We start from the raw sequence: 23737 nt of genomic DNA on the forward strand, positions 1-23737 counted from the left end.
AGCTGTGGACATGTGAGGCATCTACTGTATTTCTCAAACTAGAGACTCTGATGTTGAAAATTAGCTCAGGTGCATCCTATTTCTCTGGATCATCTTTGAGATGTTTCTACACTTTGATTGGAGTCTCTTGTTGCAAATCAAGTTGATTGAACATGATTTAGAAAAGGTACACACCTGTCTATATAAGGTCTCAGAGATGAAAATGCAATGGTCAAAGGAACTGCCTCCAGAGCTCAGAGACATGATTGTGCCGAGGCACAGATCTGGGGAAGGCTACAAAATACTTTTGGCTGCATTTTTAAAATGGAAGAAGTTTGGAACACCAGGACTCTTCCTAGAGCTGGCCGCCTGGCCAAACTGAACAATCGGAGGAGAAGGGCCTTGGTAAGAGAGGTGACCAAGAACCCTTTGGTCACTCTGGTTGAGCTCCAGAGATCATGTGTTGAGATGGGACAAACTTGCAGAAGAACAACCATCACTGCAACATTCCAACAATCTGTGCTTTATGGCAGAGTGGCCAGGCGGAAGCCTCTCCCAAAAGTGGTCCAAGGAAGAACAACTGGTGATCCGGCGACAAGATCATAGATGCCAAAGGCTCATTGATGTGCATGGGGAGTGAAAGGTAGCCCGTCTGGTTCGATCCCACAGAAGAGCTACTATAGCACAAATTGCTGAAAAACGTAATGCTGGCCATCTTAGAATGGTGTCAGAAAACACAGTACATCGTAGCTTGCTGTGTATGGGGCTGCATAGCCACAGACCAGTCAGAGTGCCCATGCTGACCCCTGTCCACTGCCTACAATGGGCACACAAGTGTCAGAACTGGACCATGTAGCGATGGAAGAAGGTGGCCTGATCTGATGAAGCACCTTTTCTTTTAGATCATGTGGACGGCCAGGTGCATGTGTATTGTTAACCTGGGTATGAGATGGCAGTGGGATGCACAATGGGAAGAAGGCAGGCCAGCGGAGGCAGTGTGATGCGAGGAAAACTTGGGTCCTGGTATTCATGTGGATGTTACTTTGGCAAGTACCATCTACCTAAAGATTGTTGCAGACCATGTACATCCCTTCATGGCAACGGTATTCTCTGATGGCAGTGGCCTCTTTCAGCAGGAAAATGCGCCCTGCCACACTGCAAAAATTGTTCAGGAATGGTTTGCAAAAATTCTTAACACAAATTAAGAGGGACAAAGAGTTCAAGGTGTTGACTTGGTCTCCAAATACCCCAGATCTCAATCCAATTGAGCATCTATGGGATGTGCTGGACCAACAAGTCCGATCCACAAGGGCCCCACCTCGCAACTTACAGGACTTAAAGGATCTTAACGTCTTGGTGCCAGATACCTCAGGGCACCATCAGAGATCTTGTGGAGTCCATAACTCGATGGGTCAGAGCTGTTTTTGCGGCACGAGGGGGAACTACATGATATTACGCAGGTGGTTTTAATGGCTGATAGGTATGTGTGTGTGTGTATATATATATATATACACACACATTTTTTTTTTTAACCTAACCTTTATTTCACCAGTGAGTTGATGTTCACTGACTCTCATTATACTCATTGTAAAACCTTCTAACCTAGGATCTGCAGTGTAGATGTGCCCCTCTTCAGCTTTACCCATTTTAAAAACAATCCAATTGTGTTTGGGCCAGACCCACACATAACTCAAGCCTGACAGTAATTGTATTTAAGACATTTAATAACAGGAAATTGAAGATAGTGATGTACCCTCTAATTCCTTGAGTTATTTCATTTCATATTACTCTGGAGTCAGAACGCCACATCCACCTGTGACAGTGCGAAACATTTGTATTTGTTTAATAAACCAAGAATGAAATTACGTTGACATGTTCAGCCTCCATGCCTTGACTTCACCAAGGCAACAATGATTGAATCAAGAAAGTGGCAAAAGGCTCAATATCAACATTTTTTTATTTAAATTTTTTTTGTCTAAATCCTGTAGCCATGTTTTTACGGTTTTGTTAGGGTTTTTAATAAATCTGCCTTGAGTATTGAAAAAGAAAAAAAAAACAACAACAATGTGCAGTGCATTCACATTTTCCCATGGGATTCTTTTCCATTGATCTCTACGAGGGTAAAACAGTGAAGAGATTGAAGCTGGATCCATTCATAGCAGAGATTCTCAAAAGAGTGGGAGTGGTCTAATTAAAAATAATCTACAACACATAATGGATTCATTTTATTTCCTGATTATTTTCAGATTGTATGCTTTATGATTTCTTGGTTTGCTTTTAATAATAATGTCCGCTACCCAGAGTTCATCTTTTTTTGTGTTTTTTTAAAAAGGAACTTCCAAGTCCATGCAATCAGCAGTCCAGAATCTTTTATTTTTCCTTTTCTTACGTTCGTCTCCTTGTTCAGCGAGGTGATCCACTACGCAACGTATGTGTAGACTTTGCGATCCTCTGGCGTCCGAGCCAAATATTCTCTTTCTATAAGTCCTTCAATGCGTTTTTTAATTACCACAGGGCTCGGCAGGAACCGTGCCCTCAGCTGTTGGGTCACCTGACAGGAGACAACCAATCAGATAATTAGAAATGAGCAGATACACATCGTCATTGTTTTAAAGAATTCACAGGAATAACACGTCCAAGAAAAGCACGCTCACCTCTGCTACCAGTACGTTGTGCTGCATCTTTTTCCGTGACTTCATAATGCGTACAATGGCAGCCTCGATTTCATGCTTCCTGTCGTCGTCCACTTTCTGCCGTGTCTCTTTTCGCTCTGGGTCTGACTCGCCTTGTTTAGCAGCAACTGTAAGAGACAGACACATTTGTTAAGTTTGTGAATTTCAAATTCCATGAGAGATCATTCACTTGAGACATAAAAATACAGGTACAAGTTCTCAGCTTATTAAACAGCCCTCTAAAATATTTGATACTGATAAAGTGCGGCATTCTGCAGTCATATACTGTATGTATAATGATTGCTAAACTGCATAATTGACTGTTATCCCATTCAACTGATTTCCTACATAGCTGTTCTAGTTCATGTCTCTTATATTGTTCTGTGGTCTCTTCTCACATACTAAAATTTAAACTGAAAAATGTTGGCAGGAAAAATGCAGACATTATTGCAAAATATACTTTGTTGAGGTTTATTTTATCAAGAATGACCAGCTGATTGCGCATCAACCCTCACATGATTCAGTATGATCATAAACAGTTTACAAAAAAGGAGAACCTCATTAATATGGTAAAAAAAAAGAAGAGAGAACTGCAATAAATATCTGTGTATACACATGAATAATAAACCTTTTTTATTACCAGTCATCTCTAAAGCAAATTCAGTCACTCCTCCATGGTTCCTACATTCTGACTCAACAGCACCACCTTATGGCTGTTGGATTTAGCATGTTACCTGTTTGTATTTTGACTCTGTGCAGTTTGGAGGTAAACTGGTCATTGACTGTAAGCACATGGCCATTTTCTATCTCTTTACTCTTGGGCTCTTTCGTGAGAACTCGCTGGGTGGGTTTTCCGCAGGCGAGAGACTGCAGAGCCCGGACCAATTCACGCTCAGGGATATCAGTCTCCTGCTGGATCTCCTGAAGGGTCAAATTTCAACAAAATCGATGTGAGAAAATAACTAAACACTGCAGTCTGAAGGCTTCTGAACAGGTGAGTGGGGAGCTGTACCTCAAAGGTGAACTTATCTCTGTTGTTGAAGAGCATGAGGATAGTCATCTGGAAAGTGGACACCTGAAGAATGTGCTTCCGTGTGTTTGAGCCTGTTAGCAAAGCCCCACCCACACCCACATCTGACCCATCCTCCTACAGTGAGTGAGAGAGATTTAAGAGTCAATTAAGCTCAACGTATTTTTTTTAAGTTGCACACGTACAGCAACAAGTGTTTTATTAATTATTATATTAATATGGTCATTCATTTACTTATGTTGAATATATATGCGGAGGAGCATTTAGGACAAATGAGATCTCACAGTGGGTGGAGTTAACCAGTACAGAAGTAGAAATCAAGTGACACAAAATGTTCTGTGCACCTCTTGTCGTGGTCAAGGCTAGTTTGGCCAAAAACTCTGAATTAAAGAACATTAAAAAATAAGAGATCTATCACTAGTCGCTTTATCACAGCGTCCCTCCTATGGACACAGGTGTTTTACAGTTTCCAGCAGTAAATGTGCAGGTGTCTGTACCTTCTTAATTGGGCCATAGAAGGTGGCGTTGAGGTCTGCAGATCCCATGTGGTGCTGGAGTGTGAGCTGCCTGCCACTGTGCTTAGCCAAATAAAACCTGCATAGAATTGAAGTCGTGTGAAATCAAGGAACAAATAAAAACATCTGACACACATCTAACAAACATTATTAGGCTACTTTGGTCATAGTTTATATAAAAACAAATAATAATAAAAAAAAAAACAATATTTTGTTTCTGTACTTATTAATCTTAGTAAATGGTAATTATTTTTAAATATATTTTTTTTATTAATAGCACATACACATACAAGAAAGTTTTATATATCATAATCACAAAAAAAATATTGTAAAAATAAATAAGACCCAACATAAAAAAACCTCACACGCATGCGCACGCACACACACACACGCACATTCCATAAACTAAACAGTATAATTAGACCACTATTCAAAAAGCTTTTCTTTCTTCCAAAATAAAAATACATTAAAAAAGTAATTTGAATATATTACAGTACAATGAAAAACCTTAATCTTAATCAATCTTCAAAAAAGCTCACCAATTTTCTTATATCCAGTTTGAACTTTTGTCATTTTCTCTAACATGTAATAGTACTTCAAATTTATTTTAAATGCAAGTAGACTTAAATCTTTATTATGAATGGTTTTGAATGCGCCCTTAAGTGTTACTGAATTTTGGTTTTATCACCCATCCATTTGCTTGATTATAATTAATGGATTTTGAGTCGTACCTTCTGAAGACTTCAAAAGCATGGCGGGGAGAGGGCGGGATGTTGCATTTGGGCGTGGCCGACTGCGTGGGCCAATAACCTGTGGTCAGAACTCTCACTGTGAGATCAACACCACAGAGAGACACCTGCAACATGAGGAAAATCAACCACACACATTAACTCAACACTAAAGGCTCAGGTATAGTTCTTTTTTCCACGTTCTGGCTCGTCTGGCACACGGTCGAGCACTCAGCCTTTTAAAGTATAGGTGACTGCAAGTGAATACGCACACGTTGGATGCATGCACACTACAACTGCTTTGGGATACTCTTTTCATACAGTCAACGGCAGACAAGGACTGTCCGCATGTCGAGAAAATTTGTTTACTGTGAATGAGTTTCAGTTGTTGTGCCCAAAAATCAGGGTTAATGTAAATATGTCCTTAAGACAAAAATCAAAGTCTTTGGGAGGTTTTCACAAGCATAAGTGTGTTTTTGTGTACCTGTGAGGTCTGCAGATGATTGCGGAACTCGTCCATAGTGGTATTAGAGATGCTCATGTCTCTAAACATCCCCTCTAATTTAGATGTGAACTGACAACCACATTCCGTCTGAGAGAGAGAGAGAGAGAGACAGAGAGTGTGTGAGTATCTATCACATTAGACATGAATGAAGTGAGAGTAGTTCAAGATGTGATGTCCACCTTTAGTTTGGAGATCATGTTTTTCTCAGAGTCATCTGAGACGCTCTTGTTGGTGAGGAGTCTTCTAGCCAGATGCTGTTTGTAGTAACGCTCAAACACGTCTTTCTCCTGCATGAACCGGAATAGCACCATGGCTTTATCCAGGATAGACTCGACCTCCTGTTCCGTCAGCTACAAAAATAAAGGGCAGGGAAATATATTTGTGTGTTTTGGTTCATTTCATTATCTCTGCATAAAGTATACCATTCTCTCTATTTTAATTTTGAACGATCTGCACAGCAAAATGTAAGGGGAATAAAGTCCATCTTTTTTGTTTTCAGATAACCATGAAGCACAAAAATTATTTTGCCTAGTCTTTTAAGACTGAGACATTAAAGCAGGGACCAGATTTTATTATTTAGAGCTGTAGATGGTCTATTAGTGGTCTTTTACCCCCTTTACTCCTTTCTTGAGTTTGTCATCAATAAAAAGTGAGAGGTACTCGGGCGATCTGGAGTTGAGGTTGAGGAAATACTCAAAGTCTCCGGCGATTGTCTGTTTGAAGAGCCTGTCGTTGTTGAAGGATTCCTGCAGGAACCGATCGAAACGCGACTTCAAGTCCAGCAAACCCTGAGTGGTTCAAATGAAAACAATATTAAAAAAATTAAACATTTTAATGCCCACTACAACCTCAACAAATTTTATGTTCCTAATATTAACAAATTGACACTAGTCTGAATCCTGAAACTTTAGCAGATCATTTTCTTGCTTGGGATTTACTAATCCCATAGAGTATTGTAAAGTATTGTCTTCACCATCTACAACTATAAGCTGTAATCAGCTGTGGCTACGTTTGGTGAAATCTAAGGGTACCTGGATGTAGTCAACAGGGTTCTTGCCCTCTCCCTCCTCAGACACCAAGGCTTTGCCTTGTTCTCTTAAATACCAGCTCATACACTCGCACATCGTCTTTAGCCCATTCGGAACCCGACCAAACAACTTATACATGCACGCCAGGTCTGAAAATGAGGAGAGAGAAAAATTATGTGAAAACAAGACAGGGAGGGATAGCATCTGATATAATTGGCAGACCATTATTAACCAGTGGCCTTTAATTGGATCAAATAAATGTTTGGCGACCATGCTGCTGGAAGCTGACTACTTGGCCAATTAACAGAAGTGTTGGCTCCCTCTTGTGTTAGAATCAAATATCTAATTTTTTCATATATTTGAGGGAATTTTTTTATGTATTTTCAGTTAATTTTATGGAAATAAAACCCCTATAGGTTAAAAGCTGTTGTTTTAGCCATGGAACACCCAAGGACCAAGTTCCACATACAGTGCATCTGGTTTCAGTCAACAATATTTATTGAAATCCCTGAAAACAATGCTCGAACAGAGCAGTGTTGCTCACCCTCCGTCTTGCCATTCTTCAGCATGTGGACCAGCCCCGAATTCTCCATCTCTACGATGGTCTTCATGTGTTTGGAGATGAGCTCTCTCTCCACCACCTTCACGATGGGCTCCTCAGTCGATTTATCCAGGCAGTGCATCACTCGCTCGATCTCTTCGTTTATCCGAGCCTCCACTTTCTTGATGTAGACGCTTGCGCTGTTCTCCGCCAGAAACTTCTGACTCTCCATCTACAGACATGAACATACAGAAAGCGAGAGACCTTAGATGTTGCACTCATAACCGGCAGCTGAGAATTAATTGTTAAGTTAATTGAACTGTATTGCTTTGCAGTCCTCAAAACACACAAGCACAAAAAAACACTCAGACCACCCATCATAGAACAGAGATGGCACTTATTGGAGTTACAAATTACTTGCTCTTATCATCTGATCACAGCTGTATTTTTTTTCTAGTCCTTTTAGTAGAGTTGGGGTACTCGAGTTTGGACTCGAGTGGTCCATGTCACGAGTCCAATTTTAATGGACTTGGACTTGTCACAGACTCGGATGCATTTTTACTCAAACTTGACTCGTACTCGAGCCTTTGGGACTCTGGATTTGTTTTACGAGTCCATGACATTTATGATGCAATGAAAAAAATAAATAAGAAAACAGAAATTAATGAACACATCTCTGTCTGCATGCAGCTATATTAGCCCCTGAAGTTGTAGACATGGTCAGAGTTGTTTCACTGTGTTTAAACACACACACACACACACGCACAGGCACACTAATCAGACACCCAATACACTTGAATGTTAATACAGACTGCTGTATAACATTGACTACCGAGGTGGTTGGCACGACGAAAACATAAAGACGGGTATGCATCCAATGTAATAGAAACTACACAAGGCAGTTTCACACATCATGGGACCTGACAACTGGTAAAATTGTGTGTGGGGTTTGTGAAGCCAAGAGGGTACTCGCATTGTGGTTTCATTGTGGTTAAAAATGTAAAATCAAGAACTTTGAGTCAAGTCACCCACATCATGTCTCTCACAGTTTACTAAGAACAGCATATCAAAATAAAAATACATATAGTATTAATATTAGATATTAAGTCTATTTAGGTGTAATGTAGCTACACATGTAGGCTTCTGTAGGCTCTTGTGGTCCACGCAGTGTTGTCAGCTTGAACTGGTCCATAATAGCTTGCTGAATTAAATGTGTAACTTGTTAAATAGTTGGGGGAAAAAGCATTATTGCTAAAGCAGACAGCAACTCTAAAAACGATAAACAGTACCTATTTATATTGATTGACTATTTTCAAAGCATTGACAAGCTGCTTAAAATACATTCTTTTACAGCATTTGTCCACCATTCACAACTTTCCACCATGCACAATAAAATATTAGGATACTTTGGGCAGTTCTCAGCGAGTGCCAATTACTACTGAGTTGACTCATTTGTATATCCTGTATGTTCCCAAATCAGTCGGCAGAGAGAGAAAAAAAGATTCAGAAAAAAATCTCAGAATAGACTATTATTTCTTTAGATAGGGATAATTTAATTAAAACTAAATTAACAAATTGAAAATGAAGTAGAAATAAAAAAGAAATTAAAATTTGAAACATAATAACCCTGTTTGTATTAACTAACGCAGCTTTCACTTTCTTTAGTCTATTATAATAATAAACTTTATTTTATATAGCGCCTTTAAAGAGGCCTCTCAAGGCGCTTTACATAGAAGGGAAAAATTAAAATAAAATATAAACATGCATCTCAAAACAACTAATGCTTAAACACAGTAAATAAAGTGATAGTATTAAATTAATTGAATACAATAGTATCAATTAAAAGCCTCTTGGAAAAAATACATTTAGGACATGATTTAAACTCACTAAAAGACTGAACTTCTCTAAGTTCTGAGGGTAGAGAGTTCCATAGCTTCGGAGCATAAGAAGAGAATGCCCTGTCACCCATAGAGCGTAAACGGGTCTGAGGAACAGTATTTAAAAAAAAAAAAAAAAAACAGATTTAGAGGAGCGGAGATCACGCTTTGCTGTGTACGTGGTTAAAAGCTCCCGTACGAATACAGTCTATGTTTGAGTAGAGGGGGAAAAGAAACAAATAATTTAAATGTAAACAGAACGCCTAATATATGCCATCCCTTGACAGGAGACTTTGTAACAAGATAATAAATGTTATTCACTTCACCTGTAATTGGTTTTAATGTTGTGGCCGATCAGTCAGTGTGTGTGTGTGTGTGTGTGTGTGTGTGTGTGTGTGTATGTATGTATACTTACACACAGCTCTGGAAAAAAACAAGAGACCACTGCAAAATGATCAGTTTCTCTGGATTTACTATTTATGTATTTGAGTAAAATGAACATTTTCTATAAAGTAATGACAACATTTCTCCCCAATAAAAATATTGTCGTTTAAAGCATTTATTTGCAGAAAATGACAACTGGTCAAAATAACAAAAAAGATGCAGTGTTTATATTTTGTATGTACGTGTATAATATATATATATATATATACATATATACATACACATACACTACAGTTCAAAAGTTTGGGGTCACTTGATTGAAACGTTTGTCATGATCTTAAAAACCTTTTGATCTGAAGGTGTATGCATAAATGTTTGAAATTAGTTTCGTAGACAAAAATATAATTGTGCCACCATATTAATTTATTTCATTACAAAACAAAAATTGTACTTACATTTTTTTTTTTTAATTAATGACTTGGACCGAATAATAAAGAAAAGAAGCCAATAAATCCACAGCACAGATGGGAACTCCTGTTTAAAAAGCATCTCAGGGTGATACATCAAGAAGCTGGTAGAGAAAACGTCAAGAGTATGTTTCTGCAAATTCTATTCAAATGGTGGCTACTTTGAAGATGCTAAAATATAACACAATTCCTATAGTTCCATTTCTGTTCTTCCATAGTTTTGATGACTTTACTATTATCCTTAAATGTGAAAAATAATAATAATAAAGAATAAGTAAGTGACCCTAAACATTTGACTAGTGGTGTATATATCTACATACTTCTGTTACAATTTTCTGTTAAGCTACGTGTTGTAAAAGTACTATACAAATAAAAAATGAATTGACTTGACAGAACCCACCTGGAAGAACTCAGCAGACATGTCTAAGAATGGGATTTCAAAATCCTCCTCGTATACGGAGCGGCCTTCTAAGCCCAAAACCATCAGCATCTGACAGGCATTCCTGATGGCTCCCCTGCCACAAAACACACAATCAAATACACTACTCCTCTACTGCTGTTCATTTGTACTTTTAAAATAAAAGTAAAGCATTTGCAATAAAAAAAAAAAAAGAAAATGTAATTTATTTTTTAATTTTTTTCCATTTGATAGAACAGCTGGTAGCTGATTTAATTAAAGGGGTCAATTATTTTATGTTCCTTGAGGTTGACTTAGAATATTAGTAAAATACAAATTGCACAAAAAAACAATAATATATTTGTAAAACAGGCTCTCTGCTCTTGACTGACCAGCTCTCTCCTTGCCATATCACTGCTCACCACTACTGTGTGGGGCTACGTAAGTGATATGGTAAAGTAGTCATTGATGTGTTGTTGTGGAGATTGTCAGATGCATTTGTCTTCCGCAGTGTGACATCACAACAAATTGTTTCAACAAATGCTCTTTTTGCAGTGAGGAGGAAGTTTTGAGTTCTGAAACTTACAGTATGTCTTATAGTACAATGAACTCTTACATGTGAAAAGATCAAGGACAATTTAATTCCTAATTTCATGACCCTTTTAACAGGTTTTAAATTGTAAAACTGTAAAAGACAGACAGACGTGGCCGCAGACCTGTCGACCACCTCTCCCCTGCGTTCTCGAGCGATCATGTCCAGCAGAGTTTGTCTGAGGTGGTCCCTGATGCAGCCGTACCGCACCACCTGATCTCTGAAGATGATCAAGCCAAGATTATAGACATTATCCACATTATTTTGCTGAACATACACACGGTCCTACAGAGAGAGAAAAAGAGAGATACATTATTGAGTACATTTTATTAATTATAAATTGTCATTAGACAAGCCCCAGAAATTTAAATAAAAAAAAATTATAAATGATTTTTGTCTCAAAAAAGCATCTCAAAGCTGCAATTGGTTAAGAAAAGTTTCCAAATCTACTTTCTCCTTAAAGATCATGGCATGCCTTTTGTAAGGTTTATATATATGTGCAATTTTGAAACAATTGTCTAATTAAATCTTAATGGCCTTGGAAGCATTATTTAGTTTGTTTTGAAGGTCATGTTCTTAAAATGTTGGTATTAATTTTTGTGTTTACATTTAGACATTTCCTTCCCTGAACTCTCTAAAGCCAACAAAATACAATTTGACACTTTTAATGTTGCCACCCAATATTAATGTCTTCATTTTAGTACACACATTATACACCATCCTCACTGAACTCTCAAAAACCAACAATATATATGTGAATGCTCCTAATGTAATGCAATATAACTCAATAATGTATATAATATTTACTTCTCCTCAAAAAGTTACATTGAAGAACCTACCATGTACATTAAGATATCTCTAATCATGACCATGGCCGTTTGGTGATCATTCCACGCTTGATTTAACGTCTGCAGGAAATTGTTGTTTAACGAGTGAAGCACATCTTCTCGTACCTGAGGACCAGTAACAAAGGAAAAAAATAGCAATTATTGCAGGAATAGCACATGCGTTTCATCCACTTGTTTGCACAGTGACATCACCATTAAAAACAACTCCACTGGTACAAGCCACTTGCCACCATCTCCAAAACTGACATTATTAACCACAGCCGGTACTAGAGCTGTTTCAGTGGCATGCATTTGTAAGGCGGTCAAATTTAAATTCAAAATTCACTTCAAGACACATTTTTAAATGTTGATATACTTTATATGGCATCTACAAAACACACCACTCCTGCACGAGACACTGAATAAACTAAAATGCAACGGCCAAAGGCATTTGTCCAGCACAGAGCTTTACAAACTGCAGGTTGCAGCCACGATTAGCTAGGAGTGTGACATAATCTCTGTTCAGTTCAATATTTTAATAGCTACCGATGCAACAAAAATAACAGCATTACCAAGATCTGACTAAATTCGCTACCCATGCACGGTTTTATCACAGCCGGCTGCTTTCAAATGCTCACATGCGTGTGTCTGCCAATGCACTTGTGTGTTGTGATGAATGCAACACTCCTGCACTGTTTTTAATCAAAATACCGCTCTTTAGGTGATATTAATGTAAACACGTCTTTTAATTAATTACCAGTGTAAACAAATAGGATACAATCTGCACTGTGTTGACGAGACATTAAAACAAACACAGCCGGTAATATACAAGCAGATGGGCCAAATTCTTCTAAATGTTACATTTGGGCTGTTCGGCCCTGTTTTGCAGCCGGCCCATCTGGAAAAGTGGCGGTTATCCCTATGGCCAGTCCGCCCCTGCCCTCTACTGCAGCGCTGCTGAATCTGATGTGTGTTGTGCTTTGAGCGGCTTGTGATGTGCATGGCTTGCCGCGCTGCACGCTTGAGTCACTTCAATAGTGTTTAGCCTTCCAATCAGTTCATAACTAAATACACAAGATGTGCAAATATGAGCAAGGATTAAAAGAAAGAGGAAGATTTGGCATGCAGGTCTGAGGAACTTCAACATGTCGATGGATTAAAATTCATACACTTAACTCTAGCTATTGCTAGCATGAAAGTGATTATTAGAAGTGCCAATGGTGGATCTAACAACAATTTGCAGACCCCCTGTGGTACAATCGTGGATACACTGAGGGTCACAGAGGCCCTGTTGAAGACCCTTGGTTTATAATGTATTCGTTGCACCCTCTTGTGGAATTGGGACATTTTATATTTGATTTACAAAAGTATTGCATTTTTGCATAGATTGAAGCAGAGAACATTTTGACAGAACCTCTAGTAAATTATATGTTACTTTGTTTAAAGTCCAGGTTTTGTAAACCACTGAAATAAGCATATTTCTTAATATTTTTATGTTTAACTATAGCACATAAACTTTATGTCAATACTTCAAATGTCACAAAAAACTGGAAATACTTTTTGTAATGTAGTGTCACATGACAGAGTTTACTCCGATCGTTAGCCTGTGTAAATCACGGCGAGAAGGTATACATCTTTGAAAGCCAATTTATTGTACGCGATTATGGATTGATCTTAACGGCATATAGAGCCGATGCTGCAAACATGACACTTCCATGAGTGTCAACACAAATATCTTGTATCATGCACATCAACAAGTGCACAGAGAACAAATTAATGGCCACTGTTTGCGATTAACTTAATCGTGGTAGACATCCATTTATTTATTAAAGTTTATTTTCCACACCATTCATAATAATAGATGGCAGTCATGGAATAAGCCCACAATACAAAAAATACTAGGAGAAAAGTATCAGTGTGCTCTTTTGGAACATTATCTTATAGCCCAATTCTACAAAATTATTGTTTAGCTTACTTTTGAAAAAAGTTCGGCAAAATTCACTTTATTAAATTAAATTACGAAATGAAAAAAGCATTAAAATAAAAAAATTAATTACCAAATGAAAAAATATACATTTTTAGACCTATACAATTGCCTTGTCTTTACACAAACTTAAATTAGCTTTACCCTGTTCTGTAGACAAACAATGTCGGCTGAATTACATTATCATAATTCAGTTCACTTCCAGACAATGAGCTTTTGAACATTTTAAAACATTGAAATATTTTAAATCAAACCCTCTTTATCTCGGATCGCATTTGTTGAGCTTCTTCAGAAAATGTCAATTGCATTATGACACAAAAATAAATTTTCGATGACAGTCAAGTTCAGTTGCTGGACAAATATGCAGGACATAATGCAATACCTTAGATTCGGTGATTGTTTGAAATAGCTTTTGACTATCAGGAATGTATCATATATGTAAACCCCAATATTACACTGCATCATTTTTTCTTTAATAAAAAATTATGCACACAGCATATACACATTGATGGATGGTCCTTATACTAAGACCGAAAGTTTCTTCCACTACTTGGTGCAGGTTGCCATCTTGAACAGGGCAATGACGATTTGATTTCGGGTCGAACCGGTGGCAAACTGCGATAGGTGCAACATCAAGACCAATATTACAGTCCTATCAGAAGGGTAACTGTTCACTTTTGATTGCAATTCCTCCCCTTCTGATTGCTTTTATTTGTGAAATTAAAAGGTCTCAATACTCTCCCCATTTTACTAAAACTTTGGAGGAAAAAAATCTTGGAGGTGAATTAGCGATAAACACACCAAAACATACGCAACAAAGTATTTTTTTAGGCATGACATCATCACGCACACCCTTTTTAATAGTAAAAGACGATTTGAACGGAAACAGGCAGAATATGGCAAATTTTGCTAAATTTGTTTTATGCATTTTCACTTTGTAGATAACAAGACAGTGGATGGAAACTAGGCTACTGTCAGGACAACGAAGGTGTAATATTAGATATAACTTTAAACAATAAAGCAAGCAAGCACTTTTATCACACTAAAATCATGTTCATATGAATAGTGTTTAGAGCCTGTGGCTACATTTTTAATTAATGTGACTAATTATTAATTAATCAAATTTATTGCATATATAAATATTTGCAGAGAAAGCCCCTAAAATACCAATAATTTAATACATGATTAAATAGATTTAAATAATTACAAATATAATATATGTAATAAATAAAATATTCAATTAATTAAAATGCATTTCATTATTGTGGCAGACGAGTAAAGCATTGATAAGACAATACAAAAACTGGCTTTACAGGGCAATATATTTTTTATTTCCATATTATTGAACATAAGACTAATTTTCCTACAGTAATCCATTTTGCAATAGAATTCGATAGATTCGATTAGAGATTTATTATAAGGTCTTGTCCGATGGATGCTTTCAGAGCATCTCACTATAATTGCTTTGCATCATAAACACAAAGTTTTTAGGTCGCTGTCTCAAGTTAAATGTAGTTTGAAACTTGGAAAAACACATCTGGAGATCCCTGCATTCGAAATTGCACTCCGTCCAGCTGTGTCTGAAAGAACGCGTTCTCATCTTGTGCTGTCGCTAGACAAGCACGCCTGAGTTTGGTTTATTCTTTATACAGCTGAGTTTTACTTAATGCCCCCTGCTAAAAACGGGTGGTACTTTAAGCTTGGATTGCTCAGATGGTAGATATATTCTACGGTCCGGGGACATGATTAATGGTGTTAATTTTTTTGTTTTACTTTTAATATGATTAAATCGCACTGAATTAATGTGTTAAATCGACAGTCCTAATTTTAATGTTTATCGACTGGCACCATTCACTTCCAATGTAAGTGTCTTAATGTAAGCACAATTTTTTCATCTTCTGTTTTTTTTTTTATACAAACGAGGAACGAGTCAAAATAATTTTGCCACAAATGTTGTCAACTGAGATTAACTTGAATTGAATCCGGAATAGTCCTTTAAATGAGAACACAAACATTAATGCGGCACAGTTTGCAGAATCTGAAGTAATTTCACATTCTCAAAGCCTAGTGTGACCACTACCCAATCCAGTCCTTTTAAGATCAGATGTACCTATACTGCATGGAGCGGAGTATTAAAAGCAAGATCCCAGAGTGAGAGAGTAGCTCATACTTTGTTAATGAGATGTTCTGTGACCACCTCCTTTAGGCCTGTGTAGAGCTTCTCCCCGTGTTTGTGCAACACCATGGTGTATGCATTCCTGTAGAGCTCCTCGAAGCTAAGCCCACTGTTGTTCTTCCTCTGAATCTCCTGGATGGCGTTCTTCAGAAGATCCCAGATGTTATTGACATACTTCTCATCCATAGTCATCTACAAATCAAACAAATCACAATCAGTCAATGATATAGAAGCTAACGTTGAGTCATTCTTTTTAGGGTTAGGTTTCAAATAATCATCTAATACCCCACTTTTGGTCCAAATGTTACAGTGTTTTGCCTTTGCACAGCAGATTAATCAATAAGAAAAAAATGTAGATGAATCCAAATTGTGAGGAGCCTAAAGATTCCCAAACTTCATATTAAGCAATAGCCTACACAATAATGCAAGGCAGCTTGATTTCAAACTTTCAACTTATTTTTTTATTTATTTTAACAAAAATTTCAAATGAATCTTAAAAAAACTGAAGTGCAATTAAACTGTGTGTTGTTAAAACTTTTAGAAAAATGTCTTTTCAATAGTTGAGAAGGGCAACATCTCTTTGGCAACGAACCAACTTCATCTGTGCATTCTCACCATCATGGGCTACCGGTCGGGTATTTCGTTGCAAAATACATCACTTATTGTGGGTTTAATGTTGGTGTTTTAATACCTTTCATTGCAGAACCCAGTATAAGTGATTCAGAAGAATAATGACTTTGGATGTGTGAATAAATTTGCTTTCTTCCCTCCTAGGGCTGGGCGATATGCAAGAAATATGTTCACAAAATGTTTATATATATACACTCACCTAAAGGATTATTAGGAACACCATACTAATACTGTGTTTGACCCCCTTTCGCCTTCAGAACTGCCTTAATTCTACGTGGCATTGATTCAACAAGGTGCTGAAAGCATTCTTTAGAAATGTTGGCCCATATTGATAGGATAGCATCTTGCAGTTGATGGAGATTTGTGGGATGCACATCCAGGGCACGAAGCTCCCGTTCCACCACATCCCAAAGACGCTCTATTGAGTTGAGATCTGGTGACTGTGGGGGCCATTTTAGTACAGTGAACTCATTGTCATGTTCAAGAAACCAATTTGAAATGATTCGAGCTTTGTGACATGGTGCATTATCCTGCTGGAAGTAGCCATCAGAGGATGGGTACATGGTGGCCATAAAGGGATGGACATGGTCAGAAACAATGCTCAGGTAGGCCGTGGCATTTAAACAATGCCCAATTGGCACTAAGGGGCCTAAAGTGTGCCAAGAAAACATCCCCCACACCATTACACCACCACCACCAGCCTCGCGCAGTGGTAACAAGGCATGATGGATCCATGTTCTCATTCTGTTTACGCCAAATTCTGACTCTACCATCTGAATGTCTCAACAGAAATCGAGACTCATCAGACCAGGCAACATTTTTCCAGTCTTCAACTGTCCAATTTTGGTGAGCTCTTGCAAATTGTAGCCTCTTTTTCCTATTTGTAGTGGAGATGAGTGGTACCCGGTGGGGTCTTCTGCTGTTGTAGCCCATCCGCCTCAAGGTTGTGCGTGTTGTGGCTTCACAAATGCTTTGCTGCATACCTCGGTTATAACGAGTGGTTATTTCAGGCAAAGTTGCTCTTCTATCAGCTTGAATCAGTCGGCCCACTCTCCTCTGACCTCTAGCATCAACAAGGCATTTTCGCCCACAGGACTGCCGCATACTGGATGTTTTTCCCTTTTCACACCATTCTTTGTAAACCCTAGAAATGGTCGTGCGTGAAAATCCCAGTAACTGAGCAGATTGTGAAATACTCAGACCGGCCCGTCTGGCACCAACAACCATGCCACGCTCAAAATTGCTTAAATCACCTTTCTTTCCCATTCTGACATTCAGTTTGGAGTTCAGGAGATTGTCTTGACCAGGACCACACCCCTAAATGCATTGAAGCAACTGCCATGTGATTGGTTGATTAGATAATTGCATTAATGAGAAATTGAACAGGTGTTCCTAATAATCCTTTAGGTGAGTGTATATATATATATATATATATATTATTTTTTTTTTTTATTTCACATTACATCATCATGCAATGTTTCCACCGGTATACAATTTCACAACGGTGTTGTCCCATGTACAGAGTAAAACCTTAATACCGTACACCGTGGCGACCCTAAACCGTACACCGTGGCGACCTGCCTTTTACCATTCAACATCAGATACAAAAATGTATCTCTCCTTAATTATGATCAAATTTTAGAACCAACTGCATAGTTCTTTATAGCAGGGATGTGTGACATTCAGAATTTAATACACCAAAGTCGAATTTCTGAAATTTATGCAAATTTGTCATTTGAATAGTGTTAAATAACTGCTGTTAAGTGTGATGATTTTTATAAATAATGCAAGATGGGCAAGAAGGAGGTGAGAACCGGCTTGAAAATATAAATAAAGTTTAATGATAAACGTAAACAAAAACACAAACACATACAGGGAAGCTGCCTGTAATTCTCACTCTCGAACTGTTGTCACCGGCCGCCTTTAACCCTTGCGTGCCCCATCAGGCTGATTGGGGACCGTGCTTGCGTCGTTCCAGCCCGGCCCCACCCTCCTCCGCTCTACATGTGTATTTTCAGAAACATTAGATAAGTATGATGCCATGATTTATTTTTATCATCTGAAATTCATGTGGTGGACATTATTTGGTGCTATGTGACAAAATTTAGACGGTCGTGTTTATTGTTTTACATTATTGTACTCTTAACATCAGTTGAGAAAAAGTGTATTCTAATTCACAGGGAATAAACTATGTTTTTGTAATTATTTATTTTGTAGTAAAACTTGTATTTGACAAATAAATTCCTCTGTGTGACTTGTATTGAATTTCTTAAAAGAATCGAATTGAATTCAGCAAATGACGAATTGAATTGAAATGGTGCCAATATTTAAATTCTGAATGCTGCCCAATCCTGCTTGATATGACTCAGCAGATCGCAGTAAACAGGTCTAGCTGGCATCTGATATCTAATCATATGTGTGAATTACATTTTTAAACAGCTGTGAGTAATTCAGCATGTCAAAACAACATTACACTTTGGCAGAGCTTTGAGTCAGAGCTCACGATAATTATTATGCACGTCACAGCTCCTTCTCTCCCATAAATCTGGCCTCTTGCCAGGAGACAGTTATATTGGTACAAACACGGGCACTGGAAAGCTCTCACCTGTCTGTCTCTCTCTATTAAGCCTAAAGACAGACAGGTCTTTAGATGAACAGACCTGTGCTGACTAGCCCATGGATTAGAACAATTGAGACGAGGAAAATCATAAATATATACACATATATATATATATATATATATATATATATATATATATATATATATAAAACACACACACACACACACACACACACACACACACACACACACACGAAGAGCTAGTTATTAAAACAGGAGCGACATCTGTGGTGTAGGTTCACAAAAGCCAACACAGAGCAGAAAACTATAATATGAAAACATTCGCACAACGATAATCACGCTAAATACAAGCAATTTGTTCTACCTCGAAGTGAAGCACGTAAAAGAATATTATGAAAGCCAAAAGATGCGCTGTGCCTAAATTTTTTTTTTGCAACAATTGTTATATGTATTCAATATTTATTTTCTGCAGTGTTTATTTTCATTTAATAATTTTTTTTCCTTATTTATTATTCTCTAATTATCGAGTTTCTTGAGGAAAGTTCATAATAATATTGGTCAACAACATATCAGCCTGAAATTTGTTTACTCGTGCACATCCCTAGTGTGAACAGCCCCTAATTTGTCCAATACTTGAAAAACTGACCCGAACCTGGCCCAAATTCCTAAGACACTACTCGTGTTGCAGAGCTCCATTGCATGTATAGAATAACCGAACAGTGATTTTAGTTTTCCAATACAGGCACCTCAAACGGTTAACCAAATAAAGACGATCCATGCAAGCTTGCACATCATTTACATGCTGGATGAGCCCGAGCAATAATCACAATATCTAGGTCGGTCTAGTACGATTTCAGTAGGACAAAATCATTTACATGACAGTTTAAAAGGACAAAAAATTGTTCATGTCATTCTTTATGTAGGCTATACATCCAGCTTCTGAATGACTTTTATTGATGCTTTATATCATATCAGTGCCAAATTGGTCAAATTCACATTGGCACTCCTAGCACCATGAAAGAAAAAAATAAATAATAATAATTTAAATTGTAAGTATCCCTAAATGGAATGATATAACACTTGATTAGTTAATTGTGACAGCTGTAATTGTTAGGGGTGTAACGATCCATTGAATTGGATTAAACTGAAAAATAAGATGTAATCAAATGATTGATGATCACTTGTGACACGTTATATAATATGATATATATATATATATATATATATATATATATATATATATATATATATATATATATATTCAACATCTGAAGTACCTCATTTTGTTGTGGATATCCAAATATGTATACAAAATTTGCACTTTTCAGAGAGCTCAATAAAATATTCAAGGGCAAGGCCAACAGCTTCAGGGCTCAAAGTTTTGAGATAAAACAATAATATATACATTTATATAAAACCACCTTTCCATTTACCGTCAGACAAGAATCCGTCTAAACATGCAGGCGGAAAATTACTTATATAAATGAAGACACAGAAACAATTATAAATGTAAAAATAATCATTATAATGATGATAATAATCACTGAAATAGAAATCATGGTTCGAGGTGAACGTGTTTTTGTATTATTTGATATAGTTTGTATTATTTTACAGGCTGCAGAGTTGCGTTCACAATAAACTACTCCGTGGAAATGAAGTGAACTGAACTCAAAGCTCCTCCTGAGCTGAGATGTCTGAGGTCATTTGCAGCACTCATAAAAAAATTAAAATACAAATCGGAAGGCAGAAACAAAGTGTGAGATCTTTAGATGTGCGTGTTCCACGAGCCTTCACGCCTCTGTATCAGCGCGTCATATATGCACATATACAGCTTTTCTGTCATCTGGACTTAATAATAGTTATTTCTTCAGTTAATAATAGACTTTTCTTCAAATGTGTGTCTGTGTCTACAGGCAAATTATTTGTTATATTAATTTGATAATAATAATAGTATAATAATAATAATAATAATAATTTAATAGATTAATGGGAAAATGAGCCAAATATCATCATGACATGGTCAAAGGCATCAGCTACTGGCGATCACTCTGACCATGATACAGAGATCGTCGTCTATTTGCTCAACATGAATGTGAATTTCTCTTTATGTTTAGACAGTCTCTTGCTGTTTTTTCCGACACATTCAGAATCATTACTGCTTTTCCCGGTGTCACTGCAGCTCGCTTCATGTGTGCGTTTGTAAAAAATATTTTTTAAAGGCTCATTATTACGGTTTAGTATTTCTCTTTAATGTAGAACAGTGTTAGCAATGTTACTTAGAACATTCTTTCTCAGTCCTGGAACTCAAACCATTTTCTGATACTAGTGTTTTTCCTTGATGCCTAAACACAGCCAATCACCAGCACTTTTAGATTTGGGCACATCTAGCATGCTACATGCTTATCACTGACATTGATGAGATTAACCCCTTAGGTATCGAAATTTGGTACCGAATGACAAGACATTTTTCGAACCTCGATTGTTTAGAGGCAATTCAGTTGGTGCCTAAAATTTATCAAAACTCGATACCCAGCCCTACACCTGATTTGGTCAGAACTAACTTATTGTCTTGAAAATGAGAATAAGCCCCACACTTACAATGATAATAACAATGCAGAAATGACCATTTATACATGCCATGAATTTACACCTAAAAACAAAACAGAAGAGAACTGACGTGGGGTGTATCAGGTGAGAATCTAGGTCACATTGTGGGTGATGAGAGGGTAATACTATGAGAATGAAGTTGAGGCATCTGTCAGATGTCTGATGAATTCCTTTGACAGGGTGAGACATGTTTAGTTTCAAAAGAAAAACAGAGCTTATCTGAATGAGACCAATATCTTATATAATATATAATAATAATATTCTAACTTATAGTAACGAGAACATTTGTTAAGTCATGTTGACTTACTGACAGGTGTCATACTCTGGAGTTTCCAAACCTGCATTAAAACAGTAGGCCTATATAAATCCACGTTCTAAAGCTCCTCTGAGCCACACACAAAGTGAACTGAAAAGATGAACTAGACCTAATTCATTCATATCAGAGTACTATTACACAGCAAAAATCCTTCATTGCTCTTTATGGCGCTAATAAAAGTGCAATTTTGCAGAGAAGTGCACGTCAAACTGACACAAAAATGTGCTGCAGTGTAAAATGAGTGTAAAAAATAAAAATGCAGCTGCACCAATCATCACTTAACACCAACAATCAACACAACACCAACAATCAGCGACAACAACGCATGACAATAAACCAGACAAAAACAACAACCGTCAGTTTGACAACAACAAAACAAATATCAACCATTAGTTTGCCAAATATACAACTCTAGTGTTGTATTAGTTACTCTAAAAAGGTAATTAATTACTAACTACTAATTCAATCTTCTGCTGTGTAATTAGATTACTGTACGAATTATTCTCTCTGAAACGTAATTGCATTACTTAATACTAATTACTTTCAAACCCTGATCAACATCGGCTGGATGAAAAATACAAAAATTTAATTCTTTCAATTAAATAATGTAAAATAAAACAAATTAGGTAAAAAAAAAAAAAATAACATTAGATGTTAAATTCACTATTGTTTTATATAGAATTGTTCTAGAGTCTATAAAGTATTTACCACAATTATATCAGAAGTAATTAAATTACTGAAAAATTAAGAGAAATCCCTTATTATACTTTTTTCTTTAATGAAAAATGTATCTAATTACAGTAACTAATTACTTAGTAATGCATCATACCCAACACTGCACAATTCAAACCATAAGTATGACAACAAATCACACAACAGTAACCATCAAAGTGACAACAAAACACAAACCAACCAGATCAAAACACTGACATTAAACAAGCAGGTGAGGAACAAGGAGTGTACAATAGTTCAATGATCAATCAAACCTGTCTACAGGAATCACTAAGTTTTTAACATTAACACACTGTTTATGAATGTTCGATACTTGTCTGTTCTAGTCTCAAATCACGACCTCTATTAATGAAACCACATATCAACATATTCACCATCTGCACACTCTTATTTATCATTATTATAAACCAATTTATTCTTCAAAGGATTTGCAAGTCTCTCAGCCCTTTTCAAAACATCTAAACCAACAGCGGCCTGCTGCTATGCCGGCTCCCCGGCCCTCGAGTAATCCACAAGGCCGCCTGAGGCGCGCTAATCCCGGTTTATACTTACGGGGAAGGCGCGGATCCGCATCTTGGTATCCTTCTTGGTGCCGGGTTTGAGGTTGGACATGTTTGGTTTTGGGTCTGGGAGCGATGCCATCAACAGATGTCAGGGCGAATTTGCTGAGGGGAAACGCGGACAATTCTCGTCCTCTTTCCCCCCCAAGTTTGTATCCCTGACTCTCCCTCTGTCTCAACAGCGATGGAAGACGACGAAATATCGCGAGAATGCAGATTGCGCCAATAGGAATACCTGCAATATCGCGAGAACGGCGGCAAGCTTGGGTTAACATGTGGTAAACAGCAGTCCGGTCACTCCGGTGGTAAGGAAAAGTGTAATCTACTTGGATTGACTGTTATATTCATGTAAAACACTGACATGAAGCTTGATCATAATATTCTGAAACATCAGCATTGTTTGGGAATATCATTTTGTGTGGGGCTGTTTATGATTACTATTACTAGGTGATTATTTGCATTTGCCACGTAGATTACTTTTAAATACATACAGTGGGTACGGAAAGTATTCAGACCCCCTTAAAATTTTAACTCTTTGTTATATTGCAGCCATTTGCTAAAATCATTTAAGTTCATTTTTTTTCCCTCATTATTGTACACACAGCACCC

At 37.2% G+C, this 23737-nt stretch overlaps 1 protein-coding gene across 1 annotated transcript; it reads right to left on the minus strand.

Moving 5' to 3' along the window:
- Window positions 1-1852: 1852 nt before the first annotated feature.
- On the minus strand, window positions 1853-23308 carry cul3a (cullin 3a). Its single transcript, XM_052129288.1, has 16 exons — window positions 23121-23308; window positions 15697-15894; window positions 11555-11668; window positions 10840-11000; window positions 10127-10241; window positions 7002-7230; window positions 6461-6606; window positions 6041-6217; window positions 5609-5779; window positions 5409-5516; window positions 4928-5052; window positions 4179-4275; window positions 3664-3798; window positions 3386-3572; window positions 2634-2779; window positions 1853-2530 (listed from the first exon to the last, which is right to left on the minus strand). Exons 1-16 carry the CDS (start codon window positions 23208-23210, stop codon window positions 2399-2401), a joined length of 2331 nt encoding a protein of 776 aa, XP_051985248.1. The 5' UTR covers window positions 23211-23308; the 3' UTR covers window positions 1853-2398.
- Window positions 23309-23737: the final 429 nt, after the last annotated feature.

Source organism: Xyrauchen texanus, chromosome 6 (genome assembly GCF_025860055.1).
Source record: "Xyrauchen texanus isolate HMW12.3.18 chromosome 6, RBS_HiC_50CHRs, whole genome shotgun sequence".
NCBI classification, from domain to species: domain Eukaryota; kingdom Metazoa; phylum Chordata; class Actinopteri; order Cypriniformes; family Catostomidae; genus Xyrauchen; species Xyrauchen texanus.

Coding starts and splice junctions, on each gene's coding strand:
- cul3a (XM_052129288.1), bottom strand. CDS start 23,210: ATGGCATCGCTCCCAGACCCAAAACCAAACATGTCCAACCTCAAACCC. Junction 15,895..23,120: donor TGCGGATCCGCGCCTTCCCC/GTAAGTATAAAC, acceptor TTTGATTTGTAG/ATGACTATGGATGAGAAGTA. Junction 10,242..10,839: donor AGGGGAGAGGTGGTCGACAG/GTCTGCGGCCAC, acceptor GTTTTGTGGCAG/GGGAGCCATCAGGAATGCCT.